We start from the raw sequence: 16,169 nt of genomic DNA, 5'->3' as shown, positions 1-16,169 counted from the left end.
TGACATAATGTAGCTCTAATATGCCTTGACGTGTTACAACGTTTTGGTTATGTTATGTTTTTGTTTGTTTGTTCATCATGTACATTTCTTCATATTCTCTCCCGTCTCTGTCTCTCCCTTCATGTACGTCAAATAATTTTTTTAAGAGCTTTTGGATTATATGAGGGGAATACAGCTTTAAATGGGTGTATTTAACGGCTGTATGTAAATGACACCATTTGATGAGAGATGAGATGCTGAAATTATGTTTGAATCGAGTTTGAATTTCATATGTTTGAAAAATGCCGGGTAAGTGGGGCAAGAAAAAAAATATTATTTTGAGTCCTTGAAAAGTTTTGAATTTTTTTCCATGACAATGTGTGGAAACCCTGTACTTACAACTCTCTGATTAGTCATGACAATGTTTCATGAAAATAAATAAATATTCTATTACCAGTTTTCCAGATGTACTGTACCTTTCTAAGTCATAATGGAGTTAATAAATCATGTCCAATCCATGCTGTCAAGAGGCATATGATCGATGGTTCTGCAGATGGAGTACACTGAAACAAACTGCCTGGTGTTAATAGATAATTCATAAGATTCCCATGCTCCTTCTTATGAAAAAAAGAATGAGTAGGCCAATCACTGATCATGTATGCAGAAAGAATTTGTTGGGGTTCAGTCAGAGCGTCCTTTGAGAGCATCACTCTTTCAACGGCAGTAAGAGTGAGAGGGATTAGAAGACGCTGGCAGAAACACACTGTTCTTGGTTGTGAGAAAATAACACATACTTGCTGATGTTATACTATTTTTTTCTACAGCTTGTACTTCTCAGAGTGACAGAGTACATTTTTTTTCCAAACTCTAAGTTGTCTTATTCTTGGCTTTGTGCGCTCCAACAATAACATTTGCCACAGAGATTGAGATTGAGAACTCAACTCTGATGTTGCATTTGGGTGACAACATAAAAGTCCTAAATAAAAAGAAAGGTCTACTGTAATTAGGAGACGAGCTTGAAATGAGGGAGCAATTTGCCTGACTCTCTTGGTTCTGCATAATTTGCATCATCTTTTTGCAGCTGTGATGAAACATTTAGTGGGCCTGTGGTGTACTCATGCTCAAGGGCTAAGCCAAAGCACTTGCAACATCATAGATACAAATTTGGCTCACATCCTAGCCTGCCACAAATCTTTCCTCTCTGTCATGATCTTGTTTTTTTCACCACAATTTGATCAAAATAATGCAGAAATTCTAGAAATTGAGCAACAGAGTTTTGTTGGCAGCATTCAGTATGTTAATTTCAGCCTAACTAGGTCCTTACCTGCATCTGCATGCCATCAGGAAAGATGTGAATCCCTGCAAAAATGTTGCTGCAGCTGTGCTGTGAGTCCCCTGCTAGCGATGATTCAGCAGAGCAGAGATCTTATGTGGCAAAGGACTGTCTGTATCAGGCAGACAGGGCTGCTTTCTGGCTGCACTCTGCAGCAATATCGCAATCCAAACTCCTCTCCTCCAACACAGGTTGGGCTTCATAAAACTTGATTTTGCAAAATATGCTTAAGCTTGACTGATGCCATATCAAATGAAAATGATATAACAACATACATACCTCATTCATCTTAATGCATTTTTTTCATCATCAAAGTGAAATTGCATCGTCACATTGAGCTATAATTCCATAGTCACATTCATCATATTATGCCACTTGAGACATCGGATATATGTAACAACCATAGACTGTCAAAAGAAGGAGATGTAGCCTTCAGGTCTGAAAAGTGAAGTACTGCTGAAATGTTGCAAACCTGCATGTTTTGTCTTGGCGGGGGGGGGGGGGGGGGGCAAAAAGGACTCGGATTGTGTAGAAGTCTTTGACAAAATGTGCCTACTTCTCACTTGATTTATTACCTTAGTAAGCATTTTCCTAATGAGTTTACAGTCTCAATCACTAGTTTCAAGTCATTTTCAATTCAGCATGATATTCATGGTCCCATTTAGAGTAAAAAAAGAAGATAAAACAGGGCGTGGCTACATTGTGACTGACAAATCACTTTCACAGAATCTAGAAAGAGGTGTAGACAGAGGTGAAATATAACTAAGTACATTCACCCAAGCACTGCACTGAGGCACAAATTTGAGGTACTTTTACTTTATATAAGTATGTAATGTATATAATTTAATTTTATTCTACTTTCTACTAATACTCCACTACAATTCAGAGGGAAATATTGTACTTTTTAATCCACTACAATTATTTTAATATTTTGTTTACTTGTTCCAATACAATTTTGTTTGCACACAAACAATATGAAGATTTACAAGTGCAGCTGAAACAATTAGTCAATCGATTAGAAACTGAACTTTTCATGGTTCCTGCATCTCAAATATTAGGACTTGCTGCTTTTAAAAAAAAAAAAAATTTATTAAGACAATTTAAAATTTCAGTACTGAGTACTTATACTTTTAATACTTGAAAACTTTTCTGATTGCTGGTACACACTTTAACTTATGCAACATTTTAATGCAGCACTTTAACGAGTGACATAGTATTTGTACAATGAAGTATTAGTACTTTGACTTAAGTAAAGGATCTGATTATTTCATCACAGGATGTAGCAATGTGTATTCTCCCCAGCTCCACCCTGTTGTTCAACTTCTGACCCAAAACAAACACAAACAATAAAAACAAGATGCCAAACTCAGGGCTTCAAAACGTTCACCCACAAACCAATAGGTGATGTCATGGTGGCTATATCCTCTTCTTTTGTACAGTCTATGGTAACAACAGACCTAATAATTCTAAATTATTGTTCATTACTTAAAGGTTTGGGAAATCAATGTCTCTATGTTAATAAGAACATCTTGATGATAGCAATGTATAGCACAATATGGCATATGTATTTAGACTGAAAGAAAAAATATTCCAATCTAATGAGTTTTAAAGTTGATTTTTGACCTTGAAAACAGCTTTTGGCAAAACGATCTCAGCACAGGGTCTATTGATAGCTTTTCTGGAGCTTTCAGTCACATCAGACAATCCACCTCAGCAGATAAAGTTTGCTCATTTCTGAACAGCATAAGGACTTTTTTTATCCATATGGGCTTAAAATGTAAAATTGCAAGTTCATTCCTGACCTTGAAGATTCAAATGATGACAAACACCTTTAGATTAATCAATTGTCAAAATTGTCAAATGATTAAATTTATTTCAGCTAATTAAGCAGCCAATCGTTTCTGCACTAATCACATTCTTCACACTATCCATCAGATTGTATCTAAAAAATGAAGAGATTAATTTCTTTTTTTTTAAATACTCACAATATCTTGTTTTTCATAAAAAGAATAATAAATCAGCCTGCCTTGACTGAAACATAACTAGCTCTGCAGAAGCGTAATTAAGTGCTGCTCATTACAATTTGCCCTTGAGCCTCAGTAAGAATAGAGGAAGACCTGCAGTACAGGGGTCTTGCCTATGGCTGAGCAGCAACCGACAGTGCAAGTGTGAGTAGACTATTAGAACACATGTTAAAATCTCAGGTTACTGTCATGCATTCACACAAAGCACCGTCACAGCAGGGATGGAAACACATAGTTAGTTATTCAGCTGTGAAATCTCCACATAGACAGAGAGCGGATGAGCTGGCAGGATCATTCTGACAGGAATCAGTTGAGCTGTATTAAACAAATCTCTCTCCGTGCCTGCCTGCCTTCCTGCCTGTATCCCTCTGCTTTCTATTTTATCTACCTTTTCCTGCCCTCCTTTCAGAGCTGTTTTGGGATCATCTGGTGCAGAGGACAAAGTGTTCCAGACGTATGCATCTAGCACACACACATATGCACAAAAAAAACCACTGCAACACACATATACACAGCTGCTCCTTTGTTGAAGGTGACCTCTGTGACTTGTAATTAAGACTAGAAATAATCAAATGACTGTATCAGTATCAGACTTAGTTATTATAGTCATTTTATAACACTGCCTTCTCCTCCTCCTCATTTTCACGTGGTACTTTGTCTTCATTTCATGCTAATTTTTCCTCTCTCGCCTCCTTTTTTTTTTCTCCGCAGAGGGTCCTCCCTGGTTGCTGATCTAAAGCTCATCTCTGGCTGGAGTCGACAGCCACCCCCACTCCTCAGTGAAGAGCACCATGACCCAGGAGGGGCAGGCTCTGCCCTCTCCCACCCCACCAGAGAACCCAGTGGAGCCCAGTACAGCCACCACCTCCACCACTGACCCACCCACAGAGACACACAGCGCTGCAAAGCAGGACAAGACGGGGGCCAGGGCGAAGGACGAGAGAGAGGAGGGGAAACAACAAGAAGAGATCAGAGAGGGAGAGGAGGAGGCACAGGGGGAGACACACAGGGAAGGAGAGGGGAGGGAAGAGGTAAAGTATGAGGGAGGAGAGTTGAAAGAGGAGAGGGTGGATGGTGCTGGTGATGAGGATCAGCAGACAGATGGAGGGGTGGAGGCAGAGAGGGAAGGGACGATAGGGGAAGCATGTATGAATGTGGAGGTAACAGGGGAGGAGGAGGCAACACAGGAGGTGGAGGGGATGAAAGAAGAGGAGGAGGGAAAGGAAGATGAAGAAATGCAACCGTCTACAGAGGAGCGGGCAACTCACCCTCAACAGCCTGGGCGGTTAGTTCACTATATCACCTTCACTGCTGCACCTTTACTGTCTATACAAACGCACACACACACAACACACACACACACACACCTACACTTATGTGTGTGTATGTATGTGTGTGTGTGTGTGTGTGTGTGTGTGTGTGTGTGTGTGTGTCTTGCTTCACTAAATAAAATAAACAAAGAAAATGGCCTTTTCATATTACTAGGATGTCTATGCAGTAAACATCAAAGAACAAGGCTGTCTGTTGCATTGCCTCATGTTGCTTGTGTCTCAGCCAAAATGTTGGACTTGAGCACACCGCAAAGACTGCAACTTACGGACAACTAGCACACGCGCTCCGTGTCCGCGTGAGAGTTAATAACTATACCAGCAGGCAACAGTAGAGTGTATTTGTTGATAAAAAAGGAAAATCGGGAAACCTGGAAAGATGCTGGTTAGCAAGTTAGCACATGAACAACTTAACCCGATGTTGAAGGAATAAATGGTATTTATTGTGCGCTAGCGAACAAAAACAAACATTAAGAACCGTTTCTGCTAAAGAGCTCAGTGGCTAAAAAAATTATCTTACCCCATAATAGCAAGTTTGTTTTTATCTCATGCCCTACTTGAGTTGTTTGCTTTCCTCACTTCCATTTCTCTTCTTGTGCGCTGAGCTAAACTGACAATCCCACATCGCCGGCCCTCGTCTGCTTTTTTTCAGCCTATCCAGAATGGGCGTCTGTGAATTAAATCACTCTGAGTGTCAGTTCAGCTCAGCGCACAAGAAGAGAAACGCATGTGAGGAAAGTAAAGAAACGACTACAGGGCGTGGGCATGACGAGGGCATGATATCAAAACAAACTTGTTCTATATTAGATACAATTGTTTTTCTTTAGGTATTTAGCTTTTAGCAGAAACTTTTCCTGATGGTTTGTATTTTTGTTCACTGGCGCATGGTAGATATTCTTTGTTCTTTCAACATTGGATTGTGATGTTAATGTGCTAACTGGCTAATTAGCATCAAGGCGGTGTTCCAATTTCCCTTTCTCAATGAAGATTACAGACTACCGCCGTCTGCTGGTATGGAGAGTAATCTCATCTCATGCAGGCGCAGAACATACATGCTGCTTGTCAGCTGTAGTCTTTGTGGTGTTTTCATGTGCAACTTTTTGGCCAAGACACAGGCAACGTGAGGCGACGCACAGTCGGCTCTCGTCAGAACTATTTATCTCTGACGTTGGTTTTATGTGTCTAGGCCATCAGGGCCCTTAGGTGTCAGAGGATGATATAGAATTAAACTTTCACCTATTTATGTTTTATTGTGTACTCAGAATCAGAAATACTTTACTGATCCCCGAGGGGAAATTGCCTTTAGATGCTCCCATTCAAAAGTCTTAAAAGAGGTAGGAAAGTCTAGAATATATCAATAAAATTTAAACATAAGTACTAATATAAAATAAATATATCTAAACACTAAAATATAAATATAAATGTACATTTTGTAATTTTTTTCTCATGGGAATCTGTACAATCATGCACAAAGTATCACATGAGCATTTAATCAACAATTTATGAGTTTTCTTCTTGGTAAGCGGTTTGATGCACACACACACTCACAAAGCTTCCTTAATTCTTACTTTTTATATTGACCTAAGACTTTTGTGGTTAGGCAGAGCTTGTTTATTTTTCATGTATCATAATAGAGTGCCACTTTTCCATGCTGATTTTTTTTAATGGCAAATTGTTTTCTCAGTGTGGTTCTCTGGTACATAATTAACCTAATTTGCATTTTACAAAACGAACAGGCAAAAAGCCTCAAACTAAATGAGCTGAAAGGAAAACAAACACAGAAGGGAAATGGTCTAATTTTCCTAAGAGCCGGAGGACTCAGTAAGCCAATTTTAAACCAACAGAGATAGTGATGGGTAGTAGGTGAACAGCTCAAAATGTGGCAGAAAAACATGTCGCTTAATTAGTGCTTTGCTCTGTAGGAAAAAGAAAGTACGTAAAATAAAATGCATAATAATAAATAAGAAAATGGCACATTACAGTGAACATATATTAAAATTAATCTGTTAAACTCTTTATTAGTAATTTCTCTCCATCAGCAGCAAATACAGAGCACTACAATGGATTCATATTCTCACAAATAAAAGGGATGAAATAGTGGAGGTCTGACAGACCAGGGGAGATGAGCTTCCAGCTATTCACAAAGTAGCAAATTGGACAGTGCTTTTTCATCTTTCATCTTGCTTCAATTGTCAGTGCGGCTATTCAAGCTGAAATATTTGCCCATTGTGCGTACTTCTCCTGAATGAAAAATGATTCCGGCAATGAATATGAATGATCTGCTTTGCATGTGTGCCAATCTGGACAAAGAAAGTGCCGCGTGTTTGAGTCATATGCTAAAGATAATTTCACACTCTCCTTTTTCTTTTCTCTCTCCACGTTAAAACAGACTGGCAAATGGCATAGGTGGGAATGAAGACGATGATGAAGCTGGCGAGGAGGATGAGGGAGGAGACGACGGGGGGACTCACACACACTTGGACACTTTCAGCTCTAACTTTGAGACTACTGTAGAACAGGCTGACACAGAGGTGGAAGAAGAGGAGGAAGAGGTTCAGAAAGAGGGAGATGGGAGAGAGAACCAGGACACTTTCAGTTCTGCGTTTGAGCAGATCGTTGAGCAGGTGGATGTTCAGGAGGAGGAGGAGGAAGAGGAGGAGGAGAGGGAGAAGGGTAGAGTGGACAACAAAGATGGCTTCAGCTCCACATTCGAGCGCATCGTAGAGTCTGCCCTGCTGAGGGGCGGGACCTGCTACAGCAGCCTGGACTCTCTGGACGTGCTGTCACTCACAGATGAGACAGACAGCTGCGTCAGCTTTGAGGCACCACTGACGCCGCTAATCCAACAGAGGGCGCTGTTACAGGGTCCTGAACCTTTGGAGCTGGAGCTGGCAACGGTTCAGGAGCAAGAAGGCGCTGAAGCTGGACCAGACTGTCCAGGTGATCTCACAGCTGAGGACAGCGCTGTCCATGGAGCCGCAGCTGGAGTAGGAGGAAGCCCGCTGAGAACCACCATACCTGGGAGCAGGTCAGAGTTTGTGCTGAGTCAGCCTGGTCGCTGGGCCATCCCTAATGGATACCACACGGACTCCCAGGGTGCCATGGAAGGTTGTGGAGCCATGATCAACTCTGTCAGGTAAGGAGGCCGGTTTGAGGTCATTTAGGCCCCTATGTTTACATGCTTATGTATTTACAGCGAACTTGGACTTGTTGAGAAGGGGTGTTAAAAGATAAGTTAGACAATCCTGGTCAAAATTGGCCCAGTTCATGGGCTTTATATTGGGGGGTGTTATCAGTGTGCATTGCAGCTTTTTTTGATATTATCACTAGCCGTTATCAAAATTGTTTTTAAATCCTACACACAGGGGATTTAAAGTGTGATTTCAGCAATATACCAAAATAACCATTTTCCTACTAGACCCTGTTTGGAGTGAAATACCGTCATTGCTCTCAGATGCAGTTCTTATTCCTCCTTGCTAGTGACAGCCATTACTTAAGGCATTACGTTTTCCCGTTGTCAGTCCGTCCCCTTCTTGTGAACACAATATCTCAAGAACAGCACCAGCAAAATTCATCAAATTTGGCACAAATGTTTGATTAGAATTTGGTGGTCAAAGGTCAGGTTTTCGGCTTAAATTCAAGAATTCATCTGCATCATGCATCTGCGTTTTGGAATATGTAGCTTCTTTACAGCATCAGCTGTCATGGCCACATGTATGCGTCTGGAAGGACATGGATGTAAAAAGTAAATTGGTGACTGGTTGGCGGAGGAATACAAGCATGCAGTGTTCATTGTAGTTTAAACTTACACATACATACATGTAGGTGTAGATGTCAATATTTATAACATTTGCATTTGTCTCCCCCAATGAAAACATGTAGGAGAGAACTTATATTTTGTCAAAATTTCAGATATTTAAACCATAAATTGATGCAGAAAATGCACAGATTGGGGCAGTTTGGATGTTTATTCCTTCTGCCTTGTACAGATAATAGCATACAGGTTGTGCCTTTTTCTTTATTTTTTAAATCTGGCTGAAATTTTTCGTGACTGTGGAATCTAACACACACTGTGCATCTGTCTATTAATTGTGAAGGAAGCTTAAACTGCATATTTCACAATGGATCAGTAACAAATGCTCCACCATAGTTAAACTGTCCTAGAAGAACTGTTCTAGAAGAAAGATGACGTACATACAGCCACGGATATAGACTGGGCATTTTTTTGAGCCTCAATGGCAAACAGGTTATTTTACATTTTGGATGTCTAACAGAGTTGGATGGGTGTTTACATCACTGATGACAGATTGCGGTGTGTGTCTTGCTGCAGCCAGGTAGTGGAAGCTTTGTAGATATCATACTGTTGTCCTGAAGTGTAATTAATGTCATATGCTGTGACCTTGGCTTAACCAGCAGGTGGCGCGAGCATGGTGAGACCCAGCTGTGGGCCTTCACAGAGGGGGCAGGGTGGTTGGTTGGGGGTGAATGTGGGGGTCTGGTTGTTCAAAAGGAAGTCATTTGTCCATACATGTAAACCAATTTGGCAGCCAAATCCTTACCAGCCAACCTAACCAGCCAACATAAAATATCAGGCTCATGTTACTCAGCTTAAAGTCCGCCATGTTTTTGGAAAAGGAGAAAAGGGTAGCTGTTCTGGTTGGATGGCTTTGTGCATTATAGCGTGAATGTTACACTCACAACAGGCTTTAACAGCAACAAGCAAGCAAAAAGGCAGTGCTGGAAAAAAATCAACGATGCAGTAGGAGAGCTTTTATGGAGTCAGTGGGGTTGTTTAAGCAGCATTGTTGCATTTAAAATGAAACTGTTCCTTCCCCTTTTGGCAGTGTAGTGAGATCCTGGTAAATCCAGACAGCAAGTTCAAGAAGCAGACCTGCAGATTGCTGCTCGGGTATTTGCTTTTTTCCATTTTTCTTAAAGTGTACTTGCACTGTTGGGGGAGATAACCTCAGTGCTGCAAAATTACACAAGGTTTATGCATGACAAAAGACCCTCTTTGAATGGAAACGGAATTTGTTGGACTAGTGTGGTGGGTTCATATGCAAGATTAACACTTGAAATTTATACAGCAGTGTGGAAATAAGATGCAGGGAGCCTGTCAGTGTAATGAATCACTTAGAGGAGCCGAACAGCGGGAGCATCCTTCTTTTCGCCTCAGATAGCCAGCTGATATTTATGACAATGCTCAGACTCTATATTGTGATCTCTGACTCATCCACTCTATCCGTCATTTGCATAGACCCCAAGGAACTGTACAACAGCTGACAGTACTTTCTTACATTTAATTACCTTAATAGCACTAAAGAGGGTTGAGGAGAACAGCACAGAGCCACTGAAGGGGGAGGTGGTAACAGGAACCATATGGGAAACTCCATGTAACCTGAACTACATCTATAGGTCTGTTTGGCTGGCCTGTAGACAATCTCTGTGGCATGTTCTTCAGCGTTAACCCCCCCCTGCACAGTTTCACTTACAGACATTACTGGAATGCCAAATAGATGCACAGACCTCCGACTCAGCTAACTGCTGGGATTTTCTACGCAGACTCTCCTGATGCTTTGGCAGCTCAGTATGAGTTACAGGATGAATTGAGGATTTAAGATGTCGGCTCTCCTTCTCTTACTCTTCTCTCTCTGCCCCGTCTACAGATGTTGTCCTTTAAGCACGGTCTTGCTTCCTGACCACCAGCGCCAAACTGAATGAGCTATTGTTTATGTCATGACATCATCGTCTTCAGCTTTCCTCTGCCCAGCAGGGTCTTAGAAAGAGAGAGAGAGAGAGAGAGAGTGTGAGTGTGTGTGTGTGTGTGTGTGTGTGTGTGTGTGTGTGTGTGTGTGTGTGTGTGTGTGTAATTGCGTGATTATTGCTCTGTGCTAGCCAGCTTGCCAGACATTTGAGCACTTAAATCTAGAGTGGATACATCTGCTAGTCAGTCTTAAAGGGATATTTTAAGTTTTTAAAGACAGTATCCAATTAATCATGAGATAGAAGTCCTTGATGTCTCTCACCATTAGTTTTTTAAGGATTTTAAAAGGGATGAGTTAAAAGCATTAGCAATTCAGTGCAAGTCAATGGAGGTAAAAGCCATTACTCTGAAATCACAGTTGAAGTGCGGTCAATGTTAGTTTTGTTATAGAGGAAGCAGGAATAATTTTAAAAGAATTGCTTTTCTGCCAAATTGAACTGAAGTAGCTTGAAGTAGCATAGCTAAAATGCTAATAATAAAACATCACAGCATCAGTGGAGGGTTTTTTGGATGAACTTAAGGCTTTTAGTGAATAAATAGACAGGCTATTGTAATTTTTTAAATACACATGTTTTTATGATTCCTAATGTCAAAGCAAAACAATGATTAACTCTTTGAAACGTGGGCTAATTGGCTTGATTGGAAGGCTTGGAAAGAAGGCAAGGAGAAACTCAACAAGAAATGACAGAAATTACCAATAACATAGTAAAATGTTACAAAAGTCATTCCATTAATCAGCAAAAAAAAAAGTAAAAAACATAATGACCTGGAAAATAAAAGTGCCACAATTAAAATGAAAAAATGTAATTTGAAATATCAAGTTAGAATAATATAAAATAAAAAATAGACATTTTTGGTTGTTTTTTGATCATTTTCTTAAATTTTCTGGGGTTTTTTTAATCTGAAAAGTTTCAGGAATTTGCAGAACATTTCTTACGAAGAAAGAAAAACACAAATTAATTTTCTGAAGTTTTAATGGATTTCAAATGGTGTGTAAGACATCTGAACAAAGCACAACAAAACAATGTCAATCTGGGTTTCAAAGGGTTAAGGCAAACTATAAAACATGCTTGATACATTATCTTATCAGTATATCTATATGTATTGCCCTTTTTGATTTCTTCTTCCTCCTCGTCTTCTTCTTCTTCCTCCTCACTTCCTCTCTTTGTTAGCTCCATCCCATCTCATGCCTCTGTGTTAATTTCTCCACTTTATCCATCTTATCCTACTTTATCTCCAACCCCCTGTTGTCCTCCTCCTTTCTTTTTTGCTTTCACCTCCTCTTCTATTTCCCCTACAGTGCTCTCCTGCTGCTGTGTCCTATCTTTCTCTCCTCTCCTCTCCCTACCTCCATTCTTCCCTATGGTTAGCTGCAGAATTGGCACAGTTTTACAATTTGGCACTTTGGGCGTCGTGGATAACTAGTCGTTTTCACTGCAGGACAGAGCATCTGCAAAGCGATGGATAAAAACAGCAAGTTAATCATACAGTCAACCTGGCAGACATTTAGCTGTTTTATGGGTCAGTCAGTCAGTCCATGAGTTTTTCCCGTCATTCTGATCTTCTGTTTACAAGCAGATAGAGCTGCTCTTATTGTGTTCCTTTTCACAAGCTACAGAGCATAGGGAGGCTAGATATAAGAAAACAACAACCATGCCAGCAGCTTTGTGAGGCTGCACTTGCATAGGTGTGTGCATGTTAGCATCAGCATGCTAACATGCTCACAATGACAATGCTAACATGCTGATGTTTAGCCACTGTAAGTACTTTCTTAGTTTAGCATGTTAGCATGCAAACATTAGCTAGCAAGCTCTAAATACAAAGTATAGCTGAGGCGGATGGTAAATGGACCTGCACTTCTAGAGCACCTTCTGTTCTCCTGACCACACCAAACTTAACTCAGCTTAAACATTCACACACACTCACACAGCACTTTGTGGTTGAGTATCTTTCCCAAGGATACTTTGACAAGCAGACTGGAGGAGCCAGGGATAGAACTGCCAATATTCAGATTAGTGGATGATCTGCTTTACTTTCACAGCCATTAGTTTTGCCGCTATTTAATCATAAACCAAAAAATAGGACAACTTTAAACTTTGACCTCATGGGGGAACTAGCGGAAGTCAGATCATCCAAAAAGCTAAAAAGATTCATCCTCTGGACATCCTGAGTATCTGCACAAAATTCCATGGCAATTTATCCAGTAGTTGGAGTGTTATTTCAGTCGGGATGATAGTGGGGACTGAAGACAGACACTGCCATACCCAGAGCCCACATTAGTACCGTGGCTAAAGACTTACAAGCCATTATTTTACTGGATAAACAAATGCACAAGAGTCTATAGGCAAAGATGTTTTGCTTGCAAGGCACACAGCTCTGAACATGGCCACACAGCAGGAGTGTTTGTTATTACTGATGACAGAGTGTATGTAAATGACAGAACAGTGCAAGACACAGAGAGTAGTGTGTCTTTGCAGGAAAACATTGGCATGCAGCGTAAAGCAGTTGGATCAACATATGTGTCTCACATTGCTGCAGAAACTCTGTTAGAGAGTCAAATCTGCTGTACACATGTCTAACATGCCCCTCATGAATGCAGCTGAAAGTAGTAATTCTCCATGCCTTACTTAAGCCAATCTTGATCTTATTTTACAGAATTTTAGCTGCATAAACAGTTGTCATTATGTGATGCAGCAATTCAAGAAACACCACTGACTCGTTGATTTTCATAGAATCAGAATATTTAGATTGATTCAGATGGTTTTCAAACCTCACATCAAGGTTTTTAACAACCCCGTGGGCAAAGACTGTCTAGAATTCAGGTTTCAACCTCCATAACAGACAAAGCTTTGATGACACTCTGGGTGAAGAGAGGAAACCTAATCTCACCTCAGCAAAACTCTCCCTGTAGATCCTCTCCCTGCTACTACTGATTATTCTGACATCAGTGGATAAAGGAAGTAAAGTCGGCAGCCGGCCACAGGGATATAGGAAACATTGGCAAGTATTGCAGATGTTTAAGACAAGCCATCCAGCAGGCGGAAATAAGAAGTGAAAGGTTTCTTTCATGCAGTCAGTGACAGTGCTGTGCCAGTGTCTTAAACAGTAAACCTGCCTGTTACTTCTCAGGCTTTTTAAGCTGTACATCATGTAGTTTGTGAACCTGTCAGTCAGTCAGTCAGGTTGGATTTTAATTTAACTGTCGATCACATTTGGCCATTTGATTAGCTCGTCAATCAATTTGTTACTTTAGCAGTGGTGTCCATCTGTGTCCTTTGGGAACCATCATTGAGGTTAAAGCTTAACGTTAATCCATGGAGACTGCTGAAACTGCCATGAAAAAACTATCCTTCTGTCTGTCAAGCCGCTTACTACTGTACATAGCCAGATAGATCTACACAGCGGAGCCAACTAGTTGAATGCTGCTTATGTGATAATGCAACCTGTGGTGTAGCATGTATGCACACTAACAAGCTCACACAGTGCAATGCTTCAGAGAAAGGAGACAGACTGATATGCCACTTTAGAGCATTATGCACAGTCACATCAAAGCACTTACTAATATTCAAAAGTATGCGTGTCTGTTCACTTATGCACACTTTTTACTCATGTACATGTGTGCAGGATCTCTGGCCACACATTTGCATGCATGCATATGTTTCTATGTGCATCCCGTTTGGGAAACATGCTGTGAGTGTGTGTTCCTCCCCCTTGCTTGCTAGATCTAAGCCCAGGCAGAGCAGATAAAAGCCAGGCGCAGTTGTTTCCATATCAGAGAAGCAGCTCTGCCGTGTGGACTAATCTCTTTCATATACACTGTCAAGCGCAGAAGCGCACACACACATAAAAGACACACGGCCCAGCAGCATGCATGCGTAAACAAAAATGTGCATAATGCTCGTACGTCCTAATGCTCACTCAGTGATGCAAATATGGGAGCTTTTATATCTATCTTTCACACTCTGAGTCTTTCCATATTTCTGTTTCTCACTTGCACACACGCTCACACATACACGCAAACACACACACACACATCTTTCAGGATGTCATTTAGGGAATAAAACCCTGAGCGTGGTTCTATAGCGCTGCTGAAACATCCTGCAGATTATCCTCTCCTGGCTCTCAGTCAGGCAGTGATATGGACACACACAGTGACACACATAGACATATGTGTATATGCACTTTTGCAACACTAGCCATAATACATACAAATTCTTTCTTTCACCCTCTCACCACAGACACACACACACTAACTGAATCATTTCAGCACCGACAGATTTATCCCGTTCTATTTATAGCTCGACTCTATGTTTTATGACACATCCCACAGTACTGTACCAATGACTGTTTTGGCTGAATGAGGTTCTTCTTACCACAGGCTTCTCTCCTCTGAGGCGCCTGTCAACACTTCCTGTATGTGTTCAGTGGAAATCGAGCCAGACTCTGCAAAACATTTGTGTCTTTTTTTGGCTCTTTTTGTTCTGCTCTTTGAATCTGTGGCTGACTTTGAGGCAGAAGGTATCCTCTAGTTGTTGTTCGTGATGAAGCTGTTCAGTGTTTTACCAAACACAATCCCACACCTGAACATAATTCGTTTTGCCCAGCTGAAAGAGGTCACCATTGTCTATTGTTTGATGCTGAGTAGGTGTTTTTTGGGTCTTGTGTGTGTTTATGTACAAATAGTGCTAGAAAGAGACAAATGGAGACAAGAAACAAACCTTACCACAACATTGTGCCCAGGTCTGTAAAATATCTAATTATACTTAATGAGATCACTGTTATCTGGTTATAAGTAATACCATTTATTGATGATAATGAAAAAAACAACAAAAACAATAATGAAAATGCATGTGTAATTTTGGAAATTTTGGCTGAGATCTCTGCCCAGACAGCCACAGCTTCTTCTGCTGTCTCCTGCGTTCATTTTCTTGGAGTGCCAGTAAAAGGGGGCAGGAAGGAATGACAGCTATTAACAGAAACAAAAAGAGGACGAGACTACACTAAGTGGTCTAGAGGCTAGTCTCAAGAGCAAGACTGATATCAAGTACTCCAACACTGATTTTTGTGACTTTGTTTTTAACATGCCCACCCTCTGGTTCCCCCTATGGTTAAAACGGTTAACTCTGTTGGCACAGTTACTTATAATGTATAACATAAAGTTTGATGATAATCATTTTAATAACAATAGTGGTTGATACTGGCTGTAGATGTTATAATTAAAAAACTATCTATATATTCATTTTCTGATGGTTATTTGGGGCAGGGTTGCATTTGCATCCGACTAATCGAGGTAGTCCCTCTCCTCAGCATCATTTTCCAGCTCCCCATCAGGAATCCCAGGGTGTTTCCAAGCCAGATGAGATGTATAATCTCAGCATGTTCCTGGAAAACCGACAAAGGAAGGCACCCAGGAGGTATCTGGATCCAATGCCTGAACCAACTGGCTCCTTTCAGAGAAAAAGTGGCTCTACTCTGAGCTCCCTCTGGATATTTGAGGTCCTTACATAAATTTACTAGTAAATTGAAATCTTTGCCTTCCCGCTTAGCTACCAGTGTAGTCCAATGCCTGCATTACTGCTGATACCACAACAATCTGCAATCTGTCTGATTAAAGCTCCATTTGACCCCCACTCTTGAACACGACACTAAGATTCTTGAACTCCTTTTCTTGGGGAGGTCTTTCACACCCAGCCCACAGGGGTAAATCCACCAGTTTCCGAAAAGAATCATGGCCTTAGACT

The 16,169-nt window shown here is 40.8% G+C and overlaps 1 protein-coding gene across 1 annotated transcript in view; it reads left to right on the top strand.

Annotated features, from left to right (window-relative positions):
* psd2 (pleckstrin and Sec7 domain containing 2) overlaps positions 1-16,169 on the top strand; it is a 48,264-nt gene that overhangs the window by 8,368 nt on the left and 23,727 nt on the right. Inside the window, exons 2-3 of the mRNA XM_042493013.1 lie at positions 4,048-4,621; positions 7,054-7,800. Coding sequence (XP_042348947.1) covers positions 4,128-4,621; positions 7,054-7,800 — 1,241 coding nt within the window. The 5' untranslated portion in view covers positions 4,048-4,127. The remainder of the gene's footprint in view (positions 1-4,047; positions 4,622-7,053; positions 7,801-16,169) is intronic.

The sequence above is a fragment of the Plectropomus leopardus genome, chromosome 9, assembly GCF_008729295.1.
Source record: "Plectropomus leopardus isolate mb chromosome 9, YSFRI_Pleo_2.0, whole genome shotgun sequence".
NCBI lineage: Eukaryota > Metazoa > Chordata > Actinopteri > Perciformes > Serranidae > Plectropomus > Plectropomus leopardus.
Note: the sequence above shows the minus strand (reverse complement) of the source record. Positions and strands in the feature narration are given on the sequence as shown.